The sequence below is a fragment of the Olea europaea genome, unplaced genomic scaffold (genome assembly GCF_002742605.1).
Source record: "Olea europaea var. sylvestris unplaced genomic scaffold, O_europaea_v1 scaffold604, whole genome shotgun sequence".
Classification (NCBI taxonomy): domain Eukaryota; kingdom Viridiplantae; phylum Streptophyta; class Magnoliopsida; order Lamiales; family Oleaceae; genus Olea; species Olea europaea.
This window is the reverse complement of record NW_019264389.1, coordinates 205,956-227,127: the sequence shown is the minus strand read 5'-3', so window position 1 is coordinate 227,127 and position 21,172 is coordinate 205,956. Positions and strand designations below refer to the sequence as shown.

Below are 21,172 nucleotides of genomic sequence, written 5' to 3'. Positions count from 1 at the left end.
TTAGCAAATTATACGGAATAAGAGAATTAGGAGATCAGCTTATCTTCATTTTCAATAAACAAAAGTACGAGGTAAATTAAATATTTTTGGCTTACGCAAAAATTATTTAAATTAAAATAATATTAAAAAAAAGTGAAGGGCCTATTTGCACAAATATAATTAGTTGTCTACCTTTGTTGCAATTTCCTCGGTATTTATTTTTTTGCCAAATTCGTGAAAGTAATGTAGCCGAGAAGTCAGTACCCAGTTCAACGCCCAGGGTCTCCCTCTCTGCATCTTCTTTCAAAATTCCAATTCCGTCCACATTAAATCAAGTTCTTTTTGGTGAGTCTAATCTCTTTCTCTACGCGTACTTTTTACTCCTATGCGCTGTTCGAGCATTTGGTGGATTTTGATTTAGCTTTTTTCTTTGATGGATCTGAACTTTGAGCTGAGTTTTTAGGAAATTGATGCAAAAAAAATTAAAAAATAAATAAATAAATTTAGGATAATTTTGTAGTGTTATCTTTTCAGACATTCGAGCAAATTCTGGATCTGATTTATTTGAAATTGCATTTATGACTATTTTCTTTTCGTGCAATTGGAGCTGCTTTTATAATACGAAATGTTTGGTGGGTTGTAGATTAATTGTTATGTTGTCTATCTTCCAAAGATGTGCAGTTTTAGGGTTCACCGACTTCCACACTAAAGGAGAAGTAAAGCTCTCTAAACTTGTAAGATTTCTAGTGAGCACTGTAAACACAGGGTTAGTTAGTGAAAGCACCTGGACGTTACCTTTTATACTTGGGGGTAATGTAGGACGCAACCTCCATAGAAATAAAAAAGTTGCCAGTTTTAAATTGACTGTTGCTGAACATGGATGAGTATCTTCTTTCTCAAGTTCTTGGAATCAAAATCACACAATGAGATTCATTTTCTGTTTATTTACTACGATTCCATTGACAGTAGAATAGTTATGAAAAAGTAAGTTTGTTTGTTTGGAATTAACTCCGTCAATATACTAAAAGACTCGTATAAAGTTATAATAGACTATCTGGTTTCCCTGCGTCAAATATATTATGGGTACATGTGTTAGGTATGCTTTTGCTATTTGACATAGTTTTGTAGTCTTGAGAGTTGAGATTTGATTTGCTTATTGATTTAACACTGGAACGATGCAAATTACCTGCCTGAAAGCTCTTGTAGCCATCTTGCATTGTTGGTTTACTGAAAATCAACGCCCTTGTACTTCACTTTAACACGTGTGTTTCGTAAAGAAAGTAATGAAATTATTCAGTTGTACATGAAAATAATTTGGGCCCAATTAAAATGCTTTTCTCTAGGCCCTTGTTTGGGCTCCATTTTAATAAGGTTTTGGGAAAAATGTATTTTGGCATAGTAATTTTTTTTGGAGAATATGGGGTTAAAATGTGAGGAAAAGTTTTGAATTTATGTGTAATATTATTTTATTGAAGAATGTGAGGTTGAAAATGAGTTTTAAAAAGTATTTTTGGTTTAATGGAGCCCAAACAAGGGTTAGATTTGGCAAGCAAGTTTGCATTTCTGATTATTAATGTTCAAAAAGAATTTGAACACGTGATCCAATTATCGCTACGCATTTTTCTCTCATTCTGTGGCAAGTGACCTAACAGATTTTAACTTTTTCATTTTCCTCATTTTTGACATCAAGTCTCATGGCTGCACCTGGGAGTTCTATGCTATATTCTTTTCTTCTGTTCGTTGCCACTCTCTCTCTACAAGAAATGTATAGAGTGAAGTTAGCATCTTCAGAGTTATTTACTATTCTTGGAGGCTTTACCAGCTCTTTAATATTTCTAATGTTGCTGACGGTGAGAGAAACTATCCTTTTAATACCCTTCATTTCCATGCAGATGTACGAGCAATTTTTTGCTATGTGCTCTAAATTGTAGATAATGTGATGAGTGATCATATTTATTATTGCTACATATTTATCCTGCTCCTGTCTCACCCTCTCTCAGATCTCTGAGTCCTTAGAATTTGTTTCTCTGGTACTTGTTAACATGAATTTTTTGGAACCTGCTCAATGATTTATGAATGTCAAGATTTTTCCTTTAATTTTTTGTTTTTATTTTTCCTTTATAATGATGGGAAATACACCACACATTACAATGATAAGTTCATGAACTAAAGATACATTTGTCTGGCTGCGAGGACGAAAGATGTGCCTTCTATTGCTCTAGGTGTTTTGTAGAAGTTTGTGGTGGGTGAAACTAAACAGTGATGAACGTAGACATTTTGAGTTAGGGGACATAATTAAACTTGTAAAAAGGTTGTGAGGCTCATTCAAAAATTTACATACAAAAAAGTCACATCCATGTATCTGAATTTTACTTCCTTAAATTTACATGGTATATGGCTTTTTTGGATGTAAAAATATCAAAAAATTTTGACGTCATACCTCATGTAAAATTTCCTAATAAAACAATGTAAATTATATTGAAAAAATTGTCATGCAAAAAGAATAAACATTAATGAAATAATTGTAAAATTTTAAAGAAAAGATGAGTTAGACGTCTTTTCTTAAGATGCACGTTTGGCGTATCTTTAATTATTTTCGATATCCATTTGAACCATTCGATATGTCTATAATGCAATTCTTAAGACAAACTTCGAGATGACTTAAGCGATTTGTGGATTCAGCTGCCGTACGGTTGTCGAAGAATTTTTAAAGTTATCATGTTATTGAAACTCTTGAAATACTAGTTTGAAATGACCTATTTTGACAACCCTTAAGATTTGCTAAGATTGACTGTTTTGCATGCCATTAACAACGTGGAACTAGGTCGTGAATACTTCGAAATGGTATTAAAAATGCAATATTTCGACTTCATTTGTCATTCCATAATGACCCTGAGAAAAAAAAAAAAAGTTTTGTTTTTTTTTGGAAAAAAAAAAAAAAAAAAAAAAAAAAAAAAAAAGAAAGAAAGAAAGAAAATTTGCCCAGAAGTCGGGGATCATGTCTAGCCACCCTTGTCAAAACTTTGGCTTTGGTTCACCTCATTTACTAAAAAGGAAAAATGGAAAAGATTTCAACATGACTCTCTGAAATTCAAAACCGGACATTTTTATCTCTTCTAGCTAACCATTAAGTGTTTGCTTTTGCTTCTGCTTCTGTCTGTGTGCATATGTATGTATTATGCATATCTAAAATCAGGATATTTGGCATTACACAAATATGCACATTGACATGCTAATATGTGTATTTGTTCGTGAAAAAAATTATAATGCTTATTGACATGCTAATATGTGTATTTTTCTGTGAAAGATGTTTAACTATGTACTATAAAAATTATTAAGAAACCACTTTTGCACTGAAAAATCATAATTAGGTGCTTCTGTAAGAATGAACATATTGGTAGAATTGTTCATGTGATAAACTTTCCACTAGGCATGTTATTATGTGAAAGATTTTGTTGCGATGAACAATGGTTGTAAGCTTCAACATTTTTCTGCATCTCCACAATTATCTTCTCTACTTTATCAATGTGAATACCTAGAAGGTATGGCACATGTCTTATAAACTGTTCTCATATGTGGTCACTATACATATTTCATTTGCAAGACTGATATGTGTAGGGAGATAAAGAAGGTATTTACGTCTGACTTGTGTGTTCTGTCTCCAGTTCATTGGAAATTATCAGGAAACATGTGGTACCAGGACTGGTTGGGGTGCTGGTAAGTGCCATCTTGTTTTCTATCTAATTCTTTGCGTTGTTTACTTAAAATGGAAGCTTAAAAAGTTTATCAAGTATCTTTCAGATTTTTTCGCCTTTTCCTTCTGTCCATTATAAGCTCCTCGATTATCTGAATGTTCTTCTCTATCTCTTTCCGTTCAATGCATTGCAATTATAAATGGACATGTCTCTTAACTTTGCGAGCTTCACAATATCTATTGCCAGTATTCAGAACACGAGCCTTGTGATATCTGATCTTGCTCTATCTTTGGTCATTTATTTAGCCCAGATTTTGGAGAATAATCTCCTAAGTTAGAACTTGGAATTTATGACTTACGCTTATATGGACGGAATGAATCTGGAGCATCGAAGTAAACAAGGGGTCTCTTTACATTTTTCGTCTCCTAGTGAATAGTGAAGTGGTTGGGGGAGGCCAGAGCTGCATCTATATTCTTTGGCATTCTTTTGGTCAATATGAAAAGGGAAATGGATGAAAGAATTTTAATCTATACATTGATGCCTTTTTCTTCTTTTGTTTTCATTGTAACCAGGAACTGTATACTGAATTGACTGTTACTGAAATACTGAATCAGAAATCTGAGATTCATTCCAGGACGTGGTTATAAATTTCCTTCTAGTTCCATCTGTTATTACTGAAAACTCCCTCTGAAACCAAGTGTGGGATGACCTCTCTGACGTTGGACATGGGTTGAGGGGGCAAAGAGGAAAAATGATGCCATTTATTGTAACCAAAGACAAGCTCTAGCTTATCAAACTAATGAGGGTGATTACATAAATTACAACTTTGATTTCTCTCTTTCCCTGAATTTTTCATTAGAAACTACTCTTTGTTTCTCATTTCTCTCTGGAACTATGGCGTCAGCTTGTGTATATGACATTGCGTCTTTAGCCATGTGCTTAGCTTGAATGCAACCAAAAGTTTGCTGAAAGTAAACAATGGAGGGTTCACGTGCATAAACTCCGTTTTGCCCCCATTAAAATAATAATTCATTTTTCTCTCTTCTTATCAATAACACATTCTCCAATAAAATAATATTACAAGTAAATTGATAGGACCTTGAGTTGCTGCTATGCTGCTGTTATGGTCCTGTGAGGCTGCTGGTTAATTGATCGGTTAGGAAATAGGTGTTGTAAAGACTAAGTGTAAAGCAAGAACAATTCTAGCTGAAGATTGTATTAGTATTTCATTGAATGTAAAGGAACAATTCTAAGCATTCGAGAGGCTTAGATCTCTCCCCCTATCTCAACAACTAATTTTCTGCACGCCTCTCCCCAATCCCTCCCCATTACATTTATAGGCAACATATCACACCATTATTCCCCAAAATACCCCTGCCCTTAATTAAATCTATTCTAACTGAATAAGCTTCTCAATTCTTCTAGGTCCTTCCACATTGATAGGAGTCTATCATAAATTCAAGACTTTTTCTTCTTTTTTAACCGCATATTCTTCAAAGAAATGCTATTCCAAAAATTATAATCTCAAATAATGGAGGACAAACGGGGGCTAAATCTGGCTAAAAACTGCAAGATTGTTCTATTAAATAAGAGTAATAGTGGGTTTCTTTTAGCAAGATTAAATTAATGAATTGGTATGTGAGAATTATTCAGTAAACTTATGATCATCTTTTTGTGATGCAGTTATATTTGCAGAAGCAGTGGCGCTTATAGCTGCTAGCACTGTTCATCGAGTTTGTATCACAACCTGGTAATGCAATCATGCTTCTGATCTTTACTTGATCGTCATTGTATTTTTATATTTTGAATAAGAAGTCCAATTTTAGTTCATAAAGTAGGAGGCGTTATAGAATACATTTTCAACTGAACTGGTTCCTTGTAGTTTCACATGAACAGTAGAAAGTATAAGAAGTGTGGCCAAAGGAGTCCTTACTGGTTGATCTCCATTTTGGTTAAATCGAAAGTATCCCTGAGCTCAGACTTTTGTTGACTACTAGGTTCTTTAGATATATGTTCAAGCTAAACCTACACGAATAAAATCATATTCAACTCTATGTGATGTGCTTTTATCTGCTGTCCAAGCCCCTACCTCTAAAAGACTTTGAATAGAAGAAGGCTTACCAAAAATTAGGGTAGAGTTGTGCAGTCAAGTTTGTAGTTAGAGAAGAGTCATGTATGCATCTTTGTCCTGCACTAATGAATATGGAATTCCAATCCCTTCCACTTCTCTGAAGGGAACGATCTCTCATATTCCAGGGAGCAGCCTAACTATTGGTCTAGCAACTGGCCATGAGATATTGATATATGTAACAAACTGCTTCACTGGCATCTTGGGATTGACCATGAATTTTGATTTTATGTAATAAGCTAAAATTCTTACAACCGTCTCAAGTCATAGTCTATTATGTTATTATTGCCTTGAAAAATACTGATGGAGAAACTTAAATGCTATAACAAATTATTTGCTGTGGAATTTTTTTTTTTCACTCTGATTAAGTGCTTTTTGGATACCAATGCAGCTTTCTGTTTTCTGCTGGGCTATTATATGAGATCAACAAACTTTCGGGAATGATGCTTTCCAAAAGTGAATCCAAAAGTAAAAGGTATTGAGTTGAAATTGTTGCCTTGGAGGAACTGCTTCCTTCAAGAACTCTCTTGGGGCTTTTTGTTAGATACTTCTGAGAAGTTTGAATATGGATGGTTAAATTTTGTGGTTATTAGATGCTAATGGGCCTTATTAATATATAGATATAACCTCATTTGTGCGACTGCAATGGTAAGAATTAAATGAACATATGAGGTGTCTTATTTATTTTTCAATTTTTATGTCATACTTCTGTGAGACTTATTTACATTGGTCTCATATACTTTTTACTTTTCCACTTTTAATTCGATTTCACTCCCTTATGAAGAAAATATAAACATTGATATAATGTCAAAAAATTTGATGAGGCCCGGAGGGCCATCACAATATTTGGCTTTGATGTTAGGCACGACTCATTTTATACCTTATTGTTTGCGAGAATAGAAAATTGCAGATTCATTAGGTGTTTTACAACAACAAACTTGTACCTTTCTACTTTGTTCTACTTTCATAATTATGCAGCACGTAGACAAAGATACTTTCTTCCCCATAGAATGATTTCTTTGTGAAATTTATACGCTAACATTACCTTAAAAATAACATAGTGCATTGCACGGACAAATGACTAGTATAATGTGAAAGTGATCAAATTAGGCCATATTCCCAATAGGCTTATACACTTCAAGATCATAAACAATTCCAGCAATGGATCCAGCAGCAGCTGCAATAGAGAACAGCAGGCAAGCAACACTTAGAATTTGTAGGCTGAGCCATTTAGCACGGTGTCTTTGGATCTTCTTTTGGACAATATACATTTTAACTGGGAAATATATGGTAAGAGGCCAGAATCCCAACGCACCTAGAATTCGAATGATGTGATCATTGAAGAATGGCATGAGTATTGAAAGAATCGTTGTGATGATCACGAAAATTGTTCTCCACACGAGTTGGAAAGGAGTGCGTTTGAAAGGCCCGTATCCCGGGATAGGGACTGGGATCTCTGTTTTGATGAATTGGCTATGCGGGAACCTATCTAATGCAGTTTTTTCAACAAAGGCGAAAATGGGTTGGCAATTAACTTGGTAAGCACCGACAAGGTGGATAACAATGGCAGCATTGGCTATGTCGAGAACCCAGTATGGGTCGTAGAGGCTAAAACCAGTGAGGAGATTTCGTGGTGAGAGATCTCCAAATGCTGCATAACTAAGAAGGCCACAGACCATGTAGAAAATTGTTGTTACTCCCAAACTTAATAGAGTTGCTTTCTTCATTGTCTTGTATTTCGATGGTGGGGATTTTATTGTATTCTGAAATTAAAACATTAAAAGAATCAAAATAGGCTCGAGTCCCAAGGTCGACTCTTCAAAATTGGATAGTGTAAAGTTAAAATATTGACTGTTACATAGTCCAATTTTGCATACCTGTACGTCAATAAGGATGAGAGAAAAAGAATAGGCGAAAGCTATATCCCCAAGTGCTTGCAAGCTCTTCCATACTTTTTCCATTGGAGTGACAATGTCAGGGCTAATTCCAGTGAGACTTCCCTTAACTTTCCCATTTTCTATAGCAAAAATTGGAGCGAAAATAGAAGTTACAACACTCGTTAATTAAGTCTAATGCCTTTAAAGCAGAAGATAAATGGAAAATGTAGAGGGGGTTCATATCCCTACCTACAATTTTGGCAATTCCAAGGCCTAATCCAATGATTGAGTAAATAAAAGACATGACTGCAGAAACAATTGAAAGCCGCCATATTTGATGGAAATGGAGGATTAGTTGAGAGAGAATTATTTGAGAACAACCAAATCCTATCATATAAGGATTGGCAGAAATTCTGCAAGAACTATCATCTCCTTCTGAACGGAAGCAATTGGATTTCTTGATTGCCCTATTCGTTAATGTTCATGAATCAGTAAAATTTCCAAGAATGATTTTGAACAGCAAAACAGAGTTTTACTTGTGCTCATACTTACATCATGCTTATAGAGGAAGCAATGGTATAACCAATGGCAACTCCAAAAAGATTCAAGTACTGAATTGCTCCACAAATTGTCACCTGAAATCCACCTGAAAATTCCAAGTATAGCAAGAAGATAAGTATGAAATATAACAGTAGTATTAGGGCCGTCTGTACCTGAGAGACTACCTAGGTTTTCTTTGATAGCATCCATGTAAGAATAGTTTCTTGGTCCGCCATTGGGATTCCCCGACGGGTAACATGATGCTAGCAGAGTAGAGGTGTAGCAAGTCAAAACTGCGAACAAGATCATCAGAGATGGACCTGCTACCCATCCCAGTTGAGCAGTAGCCCAGGGCAAGGACAGAACTCCAAAACCAATCACTGCTGTTATTATGTGAGCACTTACAGTCCACATAGTTCCTATTCAAGTACATGTAAAGAGCACAGGAAAATTAAGCTAAAATCAAACGAAAATTATAAAAAATAGATGAAAAGAAATTAATCAAAACATTTGGAACCACCCTGAGGAGACACATCAAATTCTTGGTTATGGTTTCTGTTTCCAACCATCTTTTCTTTGATTCAACACGTCAAGAAAATTAAATAGCAGAACTAAATGCAGAAGAATACGAGTGTACTATGTTTGTGGGAATTGCGCACTATGTTTGTGGGCATCGCTTCATGTTTATATTGCTTCAGGCTATATAAACAGGGCGAGAGTATATGCGTTTCCAGATGCTAGTCACCTCTTGAAGAAGTGGGGTGTATGTTAGCTTGGACGGTGCTGTGCACACAGCACCTTTCACAGCATCTCTCTCAGTTCGGGGGCTCGCAAATTTTTTATTGGGCACGTGCCCCACACCCTTGTGACGAGGCTGTCAGAGCTCGGCTGTACAACCATCAAAATCCATGTTAGCTTATAGACACATACGTCATGATTGAACGTGTGAAGGGTAGAATATATCCGTCATGATTGAACGTGTTTTGACTAGATCACTACTCTCTATGTAATCCTAAAAACCTTAGGTTTAAATATCAAACTATAATAATTTCAACGAGAGTTTATGAACTCTGCTTGTTGAAGATCGAGCTTAACATATGAGTGTGGCATGTTTGAAACTAGAAAAAGTAATAGATAAGTAATTTCAAAAGCATTATCTATTGTATCTCTACATAACACACAAAACCCTTTACTATATAGATATTAAGCTCTTGTTTAACAATCGTTAAAACGAAACTTTTTATTTCTTAAATTCATTTTCAATTACACATTCTCAAAATAAAATATTATGCACATAAATTCGAAATTTTCCTACTTTTTAACCATACATTCATCAAAAAATCACTATTTCAAGGCTCATTTCCCAAAAAAAAAGTAATAATAATAATAATCATCATCATTTTAATTGTTCCAAACAAGGGCTAAGATGAATCGTTTTCATTAAAAAATTAAAACACAATCAGAATGGTGTCACAGCCTGCTTGGTGAAAAGTTACAAGCGTAAATATTACAGTTATATCTTGGCCATCAACAATGGCTATTGGGAGTATTATTGTGAGTTAGATACTTAATCCTCTGTGTTATTGATCACTATAAAATGTGCAATTTAAATTATTTATCGACTTTAATTTAGATTAAAATCTAAATATTAGTTTCTACTGACATGGATTTTGATAGAAGCTAGATTTATGGGGGAAAAATGGGTGGAATTTTGGTTTGCGTTGCTAGTACTTTTTGTTGACTGGTGCTCTTCTTGTGTGAGTGCTTCACAAAAATCTTTACGCGTGAAAATGTCTAAAATCGCCACTATCCATCAATTCAAAGGTGAGACTTTGATTAAAGAGAACCATTGATTAAAATAATATGAATGGGCACGAAAAACGGAATTGGGTTCCTTTGATGTTTAATAAGAAAATCAAAGGAATATATAGAGAGGAAGAATTTTTTTTATTGTGTATATATAGAGAGGAAATACAGAGGGAAGAATCTTTGAAATTTGAATTTCTTTCACCACCTTGCTCATTAAGTCTTTTATTGTAGCCATTCATTTAGAGAATCTTTGAATCAAAATAATATGAAGCCTTCTCATCCATCGTTTACCAGAGAGAATAGGGTTCCTTCGATAATAATAATTAAGCTTCTCAATAACGCAAGTAGATGAGTATCATCTATAAGCAATTGACACCTATCAATCTTCGGTCAAATCAAGTTGTCCAAAATTGCTGCTATCACTAGCTTGCATGTTTTGAAGCATAATTAAAAGGTTGAACCCCAATTTTGAGGGTCCTCCACTGTTCCTGCCCTGAAGTATCGTGAGGGAGGTAAATTGCAGATTATGCCTCCAAGGGTACAGGGTGGAAGGCTGCTTGTACACTTGCACTTACTCAAGAGCCAAATCTATATTTTAGGATTCGAACCCTTGACACAGCAGCCTCAAGCAAAGCTGGATTTCTCCACCCTCCCCTTTTACCACTTGGAGATGTGCCCTGGGGGCAATTTTTTTTTTTTTTTTGAAGCATAATTAATTACCATTGTAGATGGACAATCACGGGACATCCTCTCGTGTTTGGTTCCCAAAGCGAGGAATGGAAGGTTATTACACACAGATAATTTCTGGTCTCGAAAGGGTGTCTTGTACTATTTTCTTGTTCGTTTAAATGATCGACTGTGGAGTGCTGAAGTGTTAAAGACGAATAAACGCTAAAATCTTGTATTCAAGGTTATGTTTTAAGCTCTAATAAGATGCATACTTTTTTCCCCTCATCTTTTTGATTACATTATGTTAATAATCAATAAGCAGACATTAAGAGGCCATTTTACCAGAAAACGAATCCTAAATATATCAAAATTGACAAGTAGATAATGATCCCAGCTTTCTACTTAATGATCTCAGCTTTCTAACATGAATTAATAATTTGGGGTGGAATTAAGGCTTTGGGATAAAAAGGCCATCAGCGAAGGCTATTCAGGGCAGCGGATCGATTTTGGGTTTGACAAAATTTTTGCCGGCCAATCTTGGCCCTGCATGGGAACGTAATGGACCGATCCTTTAACGTAATGGGTCATGGAAGGTTCAACCCGCCCATCTTTACATTACCAAGCAAAATTGAGGAAGCAATGGTTATAGCCATTGGCAACTCAAAAAAGATTCAAGTACTGAAATCAACTTGAATATTCCAAGTATCGCAAGAAGATAAGTATGAAATATAAAAGTACTATTACCCTATTAGGGCCGTCTGCACTCGAGAGATTAACTACAGTTGAACAGAAAATTACCTCGGTTGGTTTTGACAGCATCCATGTAAGTACAGTTTCTTTTTCCGGTATTGGGATCGTCCGACTGGTAACATGATGCTAGAAGATCAGTAAGGCAAAAATGCGAACAAGATCATCACAGATGGACTAGCTATCCATCCCAGTTGAGCAATGGCCCAAGGCAAGGAAGAGAATCCAATACCAATCACTGCTGTTATTTTGTGAGCACTTGCAGTCCACATGGTTCCTATTCAAATACATGTACAGAACACAGAAAAAATTGGTTAAAATTAAACCAAAATTATAAAAATATTGTAAAAATAAATGAAAAGAAAATAATGCCAATCCTTGTGAAACGACCATCATCATCACCATCATCTTCATCATCATCATCATCAAAATACCCATCTTTTAAAACTTCCATTACAAAAAGAAAATATCATAGAAATTTCTATGTTCACATAATTATCATTAACTAGAAAATCGAAAACACAAAACAAATGGGGGAAGTAAAGACAAGCGACCTTTTTTTTGGCCACCGTCAAAAGCAATCTCCGCTAGGGATGAATCCAGTTGCTCGAGTGAGTTAGGGCAGATCGTCGAGCTCCATCCAGCAATCGTCCAATATTGCAAGACTGTTTATTAATATTTAATTAATTTATATTAAAAGAATCTTCAATCGATATATAATTGCAATAAAATGTAAAAATCATATACAAATGAAAATATAATCCAATACAATCCAAAATAATAAGGAATAAAAATACATTTTTTGAATCATATACGTATGATTAAGTTTCAAATTTTTACGAACTTAAGTGAAGCCTATGTGAAATTTTTGAAACAGTGAATTTTAGAGCTATTTTAAACCTCAAAAAAGAAAAGTCTTTTTCGAACTCTTAAAAGAATATGAATCAGTCTTAAATTGTCTAAATTTGAATTTTGCAAAATAAATTGATAAAATCTAATAACAAAATATATATTATCAAGTAATCATTTGAGTATATAGATTTATTTAATAATTAATCATTATATTGAAATAAGCGGACTTGAGATGAATCAAACCGGGTGCCTCTAATATGCAAAACAAATGCCCCACAATTTGAGCTACAACCACTTTCGTTTTAGGCTAGAAAAGTAAAACGTATTTAACTTAAAATTTGTTAATATGTAATTCTTTATTTCTACAACCACTTTCGTTTTTAAGCAAAGTCCAATTCTGCAATTGAAATTTCAAATAATCAAAAGTTGAGTGACCTAATTTTTTCTCAATAATTTTATTCAACAAATTTATTTTGTAAGAGTTAAGATTGATTGTGTCATCATGGGTTAATGCAGTGTTGCTGTAAGTGTTAAAAAAAAATTAATTATGGTACTGACTAGTTCAGTTCCATAACTAAATCTGGACGAGACAATTCCACTTATAAAATTTTCAAAAATTCTGATTCGATTCTATTATCTTTAGAATCAAGTCGAACTGAGTCGGGCCATGTCTAACCCTTATATATACTACATATGTGGTCGATTTGGATTTGGAAGGTAGTAGTATAAAATCAGACAAGTTGTTGGTGGAGTATTAACGATGCCATATTTATTATTATTATTTTTTTCTATACTTCTTCAAAAGCACCGGTAGAGCCAGCCCCCAATGACCAACGGCGGCTGATATGAGAATTAAAGTAGATTACCTCAAGGAAAATGGTTCCAATGCTTGCGTTTTTCTGAATCAAGATCTGCCAGATCCTCTGCATATCTGAAAGAAGGAACTATATCAGTACAATCCAATAATATCATAAATTCAACAGATCATCGTTATAATTTAGAGGACAAACCTCAGAGCCGTACGAATTAAAGAGGAATCTGATTTTATTTTCAGTGCAAAAAAGGAAAGAAAATTTATGTTAAAAGAGTTGAAGGAAGCAGAAGAAGACTTAAAATAGATAAAAATTGGATATATACGTGCATTTGGAGTGTCCTAGGCACATGGACTATTATCCTTATGCTTAATTACAATAAGAATATTTTTTCTCAATATACTTATTATCTAGTATACTCGTCTTTTTTTAATGTTTACTTACAGCTATAATCTATTATTTCCCAAAGAATTCTAAATCAATGGCAGATCAAAAAGAATTTTTTAATATTATATAATTAAATATTAATAATCCTGGATCATCACTGTTTAAGAGTGACCAATTAAAGAGCATTTAGAGATTATGCCCCCTTTTGGACAAATTTTAATTCACTTTACTCTCTTCTTATCAATCACACATTCTCCAATAAAATAATATTATACTTAAACCAAACAAATTTTTTTTAATCACATATTTTTCAAAAAATTATTATTTCAAAATATAAATTTCCTAAAATCTAACTGAAATTGAGCCCAAATAAGGGCTATCTTTACGACCCAGTAATAGACATGAATAAATTGTACAGTGAACAAATTATCTAAAAAAGTTGGCTAAACATGCCGATCGATCATGGTTTTTTCTACAAGAACGATGGAGAAATGCAAAGTTATATCAACCTAATTAGGTATCAAATTGAGGGAAGGTTCAAAAGTAGGCATCATGCTTGATTAGCTGCATACTTCTTAGTTGCATAGAGAGAGAGAGAGAGAGAGAGAGAGAGAGAGAGAGAATCCTTTATTGGACAACTAAAAATCCCAAACTCGATGTGTATGTGTGATCAATGGTGAATTCAGCACCCGACGAGCACCGACGGCCGAGCATGCTATATTCATCTTGAACAAATATTTTTTGAGTGACACTAGATAAAAGTTTTATTATATATTTAATAACTCAATGTACTTCCTGACATCTCATGTAACTCAGTTTGCTAGAGTGTTCACTTACAATTTGGATGTCCTGGAATCAAATTTTTTCCTAACCATTTTTGTTGTGCAATTTTTATAGTTCTTCAATTATTACCAAAACTAACTCAATAGGAAGAAGATTCGAACATGTAACTCTCCTCAAGGTTATTCAAAGCTTAACCATAATAGCACTTCATGATTTTTGTCACTAAATCTAGGAGAATTATATATACTTTTGTTTTAGTGGTTTTAATGTAATCGATAGAATTTGAACCCATGCTTCTTTCTTTGAATTATAGAAAACCTAACCAACCTCTCATTCGATGAATATTGTCAATGCATATTGATATCAGATGGCGTAGACAGCCGCCTACGATGACGAGCAAGGTAAGACATTACACGCTGATGCGAGGCCGTCGATCCCCATGAGCGCTTTACCTCCACATGAGACCGTCGACCCTCATGAGCACTCTACTTCTATGTGAGGTAGTCGACCGGTCGACCCGCATGAAGTTACTTACGCGGCTATTCCATCACTTAGTCATAAAATCATTGATGGATTGATAAGGTTCATGTAACAGCTATCACAGGCACAACCAACGGCGGAAAGTTGAAAGCCCCCCACTCAGAAAGTGGGAATAGTGGAGAAAGTTACGTGGGCAAGTGGCATACGTATGACAGAGAACACTTTGGCCATTTGACTTTCATCCTTATTTTTCCTAACAGCATATACTGAATCTCAAGCCAGAGGTAAAACGAGGGAGAAAGTAACGCCCTCATTTTTTAGGTCACACAGTCTCACCAGAGTAGCAGGAACTCCCAACGCCACTGAGTAAATAAAGAGGTATTGTTTTTCAGTTACTTCCCGTGTTCAATTTAAAAAAAAATAATTATTGTATTTAATTTTTAATATTTTATTACGGCCGACGGTTAACTGTTAACGTTCGTCCGTGCTCATTCAAAATTCTAGATCTACCACTATGCATGATCTTCTATTATCTGCAAATACAAATTGAATAATGTCCTTTGTACATCACGATTTATAGATTGATTGAATGTAAATTATATTAACAGACTTCTAATAGACTTTTTTTTTTTTTTTATCCATTCTATACTCTCCCTCTTCCCCCTCCCCCGGGTCATTATTCAAGTACTGAATTGCTCCAGAAATCCACCTGAAAATTCCAATTATCACAAGAAGATAAGAATGAAATATAACAGTAATATTAGGGCTGCCTGCATTCGAGAGATTACCTAGATTGGCTTTGACAACGTCCATGAAGGAATAGTTTCTTGTTCCGGTATTGGGATCTCCCGATCAGTAACAAAATGCTATTTGGGTAGAGTCAAAACTACGAACAAGATCATCAGAGATGGACCAGCCAACCATCCCAGTTGAGCAGTGGCCTAAGGCAAGGATAGAACTCCAAAACCAATCACTGCTGTTTATATGTGAGAACTTGCAGTCCACACAGTTCCCATTCAAGTACATGTATAGAACACAGGAAAATTAAGCTAAAATCAAACATAAATTATAAAAATCGCCATCAAAACATTTGGAACCACCCAGAGAAGACACATCAAATTCTTGTTATGGTTTTTGTTTTCAACCATCTTTTTTTTTTTTTATTCAAACACGTCAAGAAAATTAAATATCAGAACTGAATGCAGAAGAACACTGGTGTACTATGTTTGTGGGCATTGCTTCAGGCTATATATATAGAAAGAAGAGAATATATGCGTTTCCAGATGCTAGTGACCTCTTGAAGAAGTGGGGTGTATGTTAGCTTCTACATAATAGAAAAGGTGTATGTTAGTTTTGCTTGAGAGAAATTATTAGCTAAAATTGATTAATTCGGTTGATAAAACATACGAAAAAAGGGGCCAAATGAATTTAGATTGGACCAATGTCAATTAACTTAAGTGATATCGAAATTCCTAACCACTTCCATAAATCTTCACAAAAGTCTTCAAGCGAATATTAATTTAGTTTAGTATAAAATCTTGATTTGTTAATTGGTCACCACATTAAGCCCCTATTTGATAGGATTAAAATCAAATTTTAAGTAGATTTTGATACAAGTTGATGAAATGTGTGGTTGAAAAATTGTGGATCCTATAAAATGTGTGGCTAAAATTAGTTATTGATTTTGACTTAGATTAAGATTAAAATCCAAATATTAGTTTCTACTGACATGGCATAATTTTGATTGGAGCTAGATTTATAAAAAAAAATTGGTTGGAATTTTGGTGTGCATTGCTGATACTCTTGCGCTTCTCGTGTGAGTGCTTCACAAAAATCTCTCCACCTGAAAATGTGTAAAATCACCACCATCCATCCATTCTAAGGTTTTAGGAATAGCCCTCCAAGGCACATTCCAACTGACAAAGATGAGGGCGCTTCAAAGCTGGCAGATCAGAGGTCGTGAGTTCGATTCTTGAAAAACTCTTCGAAGGCAGATATTCTCCTAGAAGACAGGATTTATTCTGTAAGGCAGGAGCTCTATTGGAAGGTAAGATGCAAAGATCGGAAACAACTTGTTTGACACTTTGGCAGATCAGTTGGGGGGCTCTTGAGCATTGGTCAGTTTGGGGCACAACTTGTGGTTTAACCTATCTGCAGTTTGAGGGGTCAAGGTGTAGATTTCAGGATTTAGTCACTGTAAGGTGGATACCTGGACATAAAAAAAAAAAAAAGGTTTTAGGAATAGTTTGTTTCAAGTATCGTGTGCCAAATTCTCAGCATATACGAGTTGTAAAGGTAAAAAAAAATATTTTGATCTGTCTCTTTGAAAGAGAACCTTTGAATAAAATAATATGAATGGCCTCTCCTCCATCCTTTACCAGAATGGCAGAATCAGAATAGGGTTCCTTTGATATTAATAGGAAAATCGAAAGGGAACCTCAATTTGAGGAAATATAGAGAGGAAGAATTTGTTTTTAAGTATTGTGCGCCATCCTTTCATAAAATTCCCAGCATATATATTTATAAAAAGTGAAAAAAAGAAAAAACAAAGTTAATAATAATATTTTAATCCGTCTCTTTTAAAGGGAACCTTCGATGAAAATAATATGAAAGGCCTCTCTTCCAGCGTTTACCAGAATGGCAGAATCAGATTGGGTTCCTTTAATATTAATAATTAAGCCTCTCAATAATGCAAGTATATGAGTATAATCTATAAGCAATCGAGACACCTATCAATTTTCGGTCGAATAATTTTATATTTTTTTATTTTTTGTGGGGAATAAGAATATTGTCTAAAATTGCTGTTATTACTAGCTTTCATGATTTGAAGCATAATAATTACCATTCGTAGATGGTCAATCACTAGACATCCTCTCGTGTTTGGTACACAATCTAAGGAATGGAAGGTGTTTCGCGCAGGTTAAGTCGCTAACAATTAAAAGGGATCAGACGATTGTGTAAGGGACGAAACCTCTTGAGACAAAGTCCCAAAAATGGGTGTTCTTTTATTGGCGATGAACTTTACAATTGGGAATGAAGAACAACGTGCCTCCAAGGGGCGCAAGCACACGAGTTACAGAAAGAAAGATGTTTAAATCTAAAAGCTAAGGAAATGAAAATTACATATTCTCTGTTCGAGAGTTTTGGATTCGGTCCTTTGCTTCTGCGTCCTTTCTCCCTTTTATACCTCATAGACGATCTCTTTGTGATTAACTACTCTGAAAACTGCTTGATCGTCCTATAACTACCCACTTTCTTTGTAGTGGCCATTTTGTCATGAAATTGCCTCTTAACTGCTGCCATTATCTTTCATCGTTCAACCGCTTTCGATTGAATTCCTTGAGTCGTGGAACGTGATAAGGCTACTTTAACAACTGCCTTGATAACTGCATTCCTTGATAACCACGATGCGTTATGTTTGTTGATACCTTGGGCGACTTGAAGGTTTGGGCGAGAGTAGAATAACAGCTCTGGGCGACCGTATGACACTACATTCGTTCAGATTCTGGGCGACTTGCAAACTTGGGCGATGGCGTTACCGCATTCTTGGGCCCCTTGTTTGGGCCTTCACCTTGACTCGTTCGATTGGACTTCGTTCTTTGGGCCATCTGATTTGGGGATTCTCCAATTGGGCTTTACTCCTTGGGCTGTTCGATTTGGGCTGAATTTTTATGTGTCAACAATTACCCCCCAATATAGCAGAATTAATAATAATTATTGAATTTTGCCATGTTCACTTCATGTTCCCGGCGACGTTCGAAACTCTCAAGAATTGCAATCATTGTTTCCTTCTATAACTTGAAAAAGTGCGTCGTTTTGCAAACCCTTATAAACCCCAAACACGCCATTTCACTGCTACCAAACCACGCCTCATATTTTTTGCATCTCTTTCACGATTCACTGTTCATCTTTTGCTTCCTTGTTACGTAACCCCGAAAAGCTTCGTTCATCCTCCAATAGCTGCTTTACAATCTCAAGCTAGTGATTCCTTTCGTTTTGATGACTTTCAGAAACTTCTGAGTCGCCCATACATAACCCCAAGTTTTCTCGCGCCCGCCGACGTTGGACGTAATGAGTTTTACTTGGGTCCTTTCTTCAACAATGCGGAGGCAGTTGAACAGGCGGCGGTGGGTCAGCTGTTTCCTTGCACTCATGGCCCTCCTTTTCTAAACTCTCTACCGCTGGGGCCACTTCGCGAAAGAGGTATTCGCACTTGGCCTAAATTTGATGTAGCTTTTCGTAGGTGGCATGCTCGCCTTGTGGGTCATGACCCTACTAAGGCACTTTTTGATAGCGCTAGGATTTCTGACTTATTAGAAGTCTCTATTCGCCCCCTACTTTTGATTCAGCGCTCTTTCCAATTGTCTTGAGTTTTTGGTCCTCTGAGTACAACACCTTTATTTTTCCTCTTGGCCCCATATCCATTACGTTAAGGGATGTTGGGGCCCTGGTGAATTTACCACCTTTGGGCGATACCATTTTCCCAGGTATCTTAGTTTTTGGTGGTGCCCCACAATTCGGTAAAAATTACACCGATTCTTATTCAAGCGTGCAGACTCTCCATAATCATTCGAGCGCTGAGCCTACCCATTCTGAGCGAGTGACCTTTCTTTTAGTTTGGCTTTGTAAATATGTTTTGTGTGTGCCAAGTATAAAGCCTTCTCTGAGTTATTTACCTATAGCGCACGAATTGGCACGTGGCAGGCCTTTGAATTTATGTTCTTTGTTTTTGGCTGCCCTTTATAGAGGTATGGCTTTTCTTCAGGCTCAATTGAAGAGTGGTGCATCTCCCACTGGCAGTGAACCTCTTTGGTTCACTCAACTGTGGTTGAGATCCTATTTTCCATCGCTTGGTGCTCCATCCATTTCTCGTCCTTCTGCTAGCTGTTACGGGCTAGCTATGGAGCCCTTAACTCCTGTAAATATGTCCAGAAGGGACATTTTTTCATTCTTTTATTCTTTAGATTCAATTTCTTCTTTCTTTCTTTTTCCTCCTTTTTTGACTCCAAACTATGTACATCCCCCTTCCACTATAGATAGCGCGAGCACCTCTCTGCTCATTTGGATCCAGTTTTTAACTGGGAGGGAGCTTTTCCATGATATCTTAACTGGGACCAATGTCAAAGTGGGGGTAGAAATTTATGCTCCCCAATTTTTTGCCCGTCAGCTTGGTTTTGGCCAAACTTGGCCTGTTCCTCTTTGCTATTCGAAGAGCTTAATTGACCGTTTTCATACCATTAATAAGGCGGAAGCAGAGGCTATAAACGTTCGCAACCTCCATTTATCAAGCCACTTTTCATTAGCCCCTTTTAATTCTTGTCATGCTACTCACCCTCTTTTTGAACAACTTTGACCATCAGTGAAGCGCAGATTATTTGCGACTGAGGCCAATCGTGCCTTTCATTCATTAGACCAACCGAGTATTTCTTCTCCTCCTCCTGTTTTGGTCACTCCTTTGTCTATTCGAAGCCCCTCTCCTTCTCGTCGTACTAAACAACCTGCTCGTCCATCTTCTTCTCTCCCCGCCAGGCCTACTACGGCCAAGAGTGTTTCAAGCCGCAAACGGCCAGCCTCAGCATCTCCCATTCTAGAGGATGATGTTGATGATGATGATGATGATGCCCCTCTTATCGTCAGGAGGAAGGTAATTAAATCGGTCTATTTACAAGTATGCTTTTCCACATTTGATACTGTTCTGTGTACTGATGATCTTTTGGACTTTTCAGAAAAGTTCAGCCTCCCCTTCAAAGGCTTTAGCATCGACAACTCCTGCTCCATCATCCTCTGTTGAGGCTACTTCATCCAAACCGGTTGGTGATGGGACCATGCTTAAAGATACATCTTCGGTCCCAGAGTCTTCATCACAACCCATGGATGAGCCACCTTCTTCCCAGGGTGTCAACCCCCCAATCATTGAAGCAGAAGGTAATTCAGTTTTTGATGTCTTACCTTTGCTCGTGCTATTGGTTTCTGATTTGTTGCTCTTGAATTTTGCATATACTCCTATGAGTCCGCCCGTTGTGGCAACGTCGTCTCGCTCGGACAAGGGGAAGTCCTTACGAATGGATGAGTCGCTGGTTGCAAGCTTGGTCGAGGGCGCGCCATCTTCTACGATTGTCGACGAGGTAGTTTTTCTTTTTGCTTCATTTCTATCATTTCTATTTCCACCTTGTTCATTGTAGTGAGGATTTTTAATATTGGCAACCTTCTTTGCAGGATGCTGACAGGATTGTGCATTCTATCCAGGATTTGTTCGCTTCTTGGGGGCAGGTCCAAATGCCTGGCCCTGCTCCATCTGATTGTCCTGCTGCTTCTTTAGAGGATGATTTGAAGTTCTTGAAGGAGTTGGTATTTGAGTACGTATCCTTCATGGATATGGACATTGGAAGGGCTAATGCTGCCAGACACAAGGAT

At 36.2% G+C, this 21,172-nt stretch overlaps 2 protein-coding genes across 5 annotated transcripts; one reads left to right on the top strand and one right to left on the bottom strand.

The window, feature by feature from the left end:
* The first annotated feature begins 236 nt into the window (after window positions 1-236).
* On the top strand, window positions 237-6,526 carry LOC111389644 (protein KRTCAP2 homolog). Its single transcript, XM_023014587.1, has 5 exons — window positions 237-324; window positions 1,670-1,829; window positions 3,645-3,696; window positions 5,358-5,424; window positions 6,194-6,526. The coding sequence occupies exons 2-5, from the start codon at window positions 1,674-1,676 to the stop codon at window positions 6,282-6,284; spliced, it is 366 nt and encodes a 121-aa protein (XP_022870355.1). The 5' UTR covers window positions 237-324; window positions 1,670-1,673; the 3' UTR covers window positions 6,285-6,526.
* A 173-nt stretch (window positions 6,527-6,699) lies between these two features.
* LOC111389642 (amino acid permease 3-like) lies at window positions 6,700-15,970 on the bottom strand. 4 transcript variants are annotated; one of them, XM_023014582.1, is made up of 10 exons: window positions 15,547-15,970; window positions 13,307-15,467; window positions 13,163-13,227; window positions 11,999-12,109; window positions 11,496-11,721; window positions 8,405-8,638; window positions 8,232-8,325; window positions 7,929-8,146; window positions 7,680-7,819; window positions 6,700-7,565 (listed from the first exon to the last, which is right to left on the bottom strand). In XM_023014582.1, the coding sequence occupies exons 5-10, from the start codon at window positions 11,518-11,520 to the stop codon at window positions 6,909-6,911; spliced, it is 1,368 nt and encodes a 455-aa protein (XP_022870350.1). In that variant the 5' UTR covers window positions 11,521-11,721; window positions 11,999-12,109; window positions 13,163-13,227; window positions 13,307-15,467; window positions 15,547-15,970; the 3' UTR covers window positions 6,700-6,908. The 4 variants fall into 4 exon arrangements, with proteins under 4 accessions (XP_022870350.1, XP_022870352.1, XP_022870351.1 ...); XM_023014584.1 differs by lacking the exon at window positions 11,999-12,109; XM_023014583.1 differs by lacking the exon at window positions 13,307-15,467.
* Between the last annotated feature and the right edge of the window lie 5,202 nt (window positions 15,971-21,172).

Bases quoted from the DNA above. Each gene is read 5' to 3' on its own strand.
- LOC111389644 (XM_023014587.1), top strand. From the start codon at position 1,674: ATGGCTGCACCTGGGAGTTCTATGCTATATTCTTTTCTTCTGTTCGTT. The intron at 1,830-3,644 runs GTGAGAGAAACT...TTCTGTCTCCAG, and splicing joins TATTTCTAATGTTGCTGACG to TTCATTGGAAATTATCAGGA. The intron at 5,425-6,193 runs GTAATGCAATCA...ATACCAATGCAG, and splicing joins CGAGTTTGTATCACAACCTG to CTTTCTGTTTTCTGCTGGGC.
- LOC111389642 (XM_023014582.1), bottom strand. From the start codon at position 11,520: ATGGATGCTGTCAAAACCAACCGAG. The intron at 8,639-11,495 runs GTAATTTTCTGT...GTACTTGAATAG, and splicing joins TGCTGTCAAAACCAACCGAG to GAACTATGTGGACTGTAAGT. The intron at 8,147-8,231 runs GTAAGTATGAGC...ATTAACGAATAG, and splicing joins GCTTCCTCTATAAGCATGAT to GGCAATCAAGAAATCCAATT.